Here is a 2,650-nt window from a genome sequence, read left to right on the forward strand (position 1 = left end):
TGTGTGGAGGAGGAGAAGAGAGTTGGAGGGACGCAGATGAAACTCTTAGGGCGAAGATTTTTGCCCTGCGTGCGAACTGCGATAGTGCGTCCGGGGTCCCCACTCACGTGAGTGGAGGCGCTTGGAGAGACCCCGGATTGAGTCTCGAAACGGTCCAACTCCACACGACAATCTTGATACATAATGGCTTTCGAGAGCGGGTGTAATGATGCGGCGCGCAAGGCAGCACTGAGGGGGTACATACGCTAGTATACATAATGAAGGGCTGACTTGAAGGATTCGAGGGTTGTAGCTCGGCGTGCGACGCTGCGGTTGGGATGAACACCTCGTGACGACGCTCGGCCTGCACAAGCGAACATCTCTCTCAGCCAGTAATCTTGTCATTATACGCCTGAAGGTCTGTGCATTTTCTGATCTTGATTTGCCTATGGTGTTTTCCGCCGAGACGTGGGAGCTTCCAGTCCCTCCGTCATTTTTACACCTCCAAGATAGATATCTGGATATACCGCTTAGAGTTCAAACATAGATTACGACTCACTGGGCCGCTCAGGCCTCACGTACACGCTCGGGTACCAACAGGGCGGATTATATCTGCAAGGCAAGCAAAACAACTTCTGTTGTCCTTTCGGTCTAACGTCCAGAACAACAGCAGGAAGCAGCTACAACTCTGTCGATACGCCGTCGCGTGCCTTGTGCGAGGCGCACCCCTGAAACTCCGTGGGGAGGTGCACATATACATATAATTTTATCCTTTTGATCCTTCTTGCCGTCAGTAACCCCGAGTCCCTGACACTCCATCCCTGCTACTTTTATTACAACAAGTAGGACGTGTTCGAGATGGCTGAATCATCTATGCATGGTATGTAATGCATGAATAATATCTCTTGAATTGGAGCTTCTTCACTCAGCGCGTCTCTCGCACCCACAGAGCCTTGAGAAGGGCGTTGCCTTCTACTACACCGGTAACAGCCTCCCACTTTGGGGCGCCGGAGTGCACCACTGTCGTTCTCGTCTACGGTATTGCCGTCCTCGGCGATCCGGATGGTTATTGTGCCATCGGTCGCAGCGCGCCCACTGACTTGATTTGCTGACTCCAGGGTTTTTTTATGAGCGCACGGTTCCTTGCGCGCCAGAGTACGCCCTACGCTTGGTCGCCATGAATGCGCCTCAATACTTATGTGTCCTACAAACTTCCCACTTTTGCGAGGGACGACGTCAAGATGCAGGTATCAACAGTGGCCAATTTACGGTGGGAGCTCGTCGCGTTCCTGGTGTACATCTACCAATCGCTCGGCGTTCTCGTACGAGCGGCGCACGGTGAGAAAGCATGCGGTGTACTCGCCGTCTTGGTATGGTTGTTGAACACCATGAACCTGCTCTCCATCTTCGAGAGCCCGGGACCCCTAGACGACGCGTGGAAAGCGTTGCTGCAGCCGTACCACCGCATAATGTTTAACTGTAGGGTGCACCGTCCCGTACATACGCGCATCACATAATCTGACAGTCTGATCTTGCAGACTTATTGCCTGTTCTGTTCTGTATATATCATAACGTGCGGCTGCTCACTTTCCCCAACGACCCGACCATCCCCGACTGAGGCAAGGCCGCGGCGATCGGCATCTGAGTATCGCGCCACTACGCCGTCGCACTCGGCGCCACGTACGTCGCGCCGAAGTGCCCGCGGCCTGAAGAGAAGAGTGGCCCTTGACGCTACGCACAATGGCGCGGGAGAGCCCAGGTGCATCTTCGAGCAAGAGTATCTCTTCCGCTCGTGCGTGGCGACCTGTCTCTGCGAACTGTGCTCCCTGCGCTTTCCTGGATACAGACGCCTTGTTGCCGGATGCCAAGGTCACTGCGCTTTGGTGCGATTGCCCTGTCTATATTTTGATGCGGTCGGTAGAGGTCTTGCGGGAGCGGCAGGCCCTGGACGGCGAACGCGGAATACGTCGCTCGTCAAGAATAAGAATGCAGTCGTGTTGTGAGCGACCTTAGAGCGCCGCATGTCCTGTAAGTGATCATTTTGGCAGGACCTGCGAGATATGCCCGAATGCATGGTGCAACCTGTGTGAAGACACTTGAGTAGATTTAGTTTGCTGAGAGTTTCTATCTTGGATAGCTACCTACAATATAAAAGTAAACCACCACCCCAAAAACACATATTTACGCATCAGAGTCTGGCGGTACACCGCTCACTTGAGACCAGTCGATTTCATAGTCTTCGAGTTCACTGCTCGCATAAGTTACAAGTCTTGCTATTCATCTAAAATCAGAGCGTATCCTTGGGCCCAGCTTAATCATCGACGCCGGCTCGAGCTTCGGCACCGGTCTCATAGGGTCCTTCTTCGCCCAATTCTGCAGCATCATCTCCTCCATCTCGGGGTTCATCGCTCCAGCCATCTTGCAGCATCTCCCCCATGTCGCCTGGCCGATTCGCTTGCCTTCTAAACTGCAGCATTGGCTGTCCTTGCTGCTGGCCACTTGTGTGTACAGAGTAGTCCAACATCGCTTCGCCTGCCGTCTGGAGGTTAATTATGAAGCGATTGATGAGCACCGAAGGCTGTGTGATTAATTGATGAGTAAGAAAGGGCGAACGAAATGTAAGGTCCGCACCAGGTTCATCATCAATGCGCCAACGAGCGATGCCTCCTGC

The 2,650-nt window shown here is 53.4% G+C and overlaps 1 protein-coding gene across 1 annotated transcript; it reads left to right on the plus strand.

The window, feature by feature from the left end:
• Positions 1–1,125: 1,125 nt before the first annotated feature.
• PHACADRAFT_213998 (uncharacterized protein) lies at positions 1,126–1,597 on the plus strand (the record flags this gene model as incomplete). Its single annotated transcript, XM_007401397.1, has 2 exons — positions 1,126–1,458; positions 1,518–1,597. The coding sequence occupies exons 1-2, from the start codon at positions 1,161–1,163 to the stop codon at positions 1,595–1,597; spliced, it is 378 nt and encodes a 125-aa protein (XP_007401459.1). The 5' UTR covers positions 1,126–1,160.
• Between the last annotated feature and the right edge of the window lie 1,053 nt (positions 1,598–2,650).

Source organism: Phanerochaete carnosa, assembly GCF_000300595.1.
Source record: "Phanerochaete carnosa HHB-10118-sp unplaced genomic scaffold PHACAscaffold_12, whole genome shotgun sequence".
Classification (NCBI taxonomy): Eukaryota; Fungi; Basidiomycota; class Agaricomycetes; order Polyporales; family Phanerochaetaceae; genus Phanerochaete; species Phanerochaete carnosa.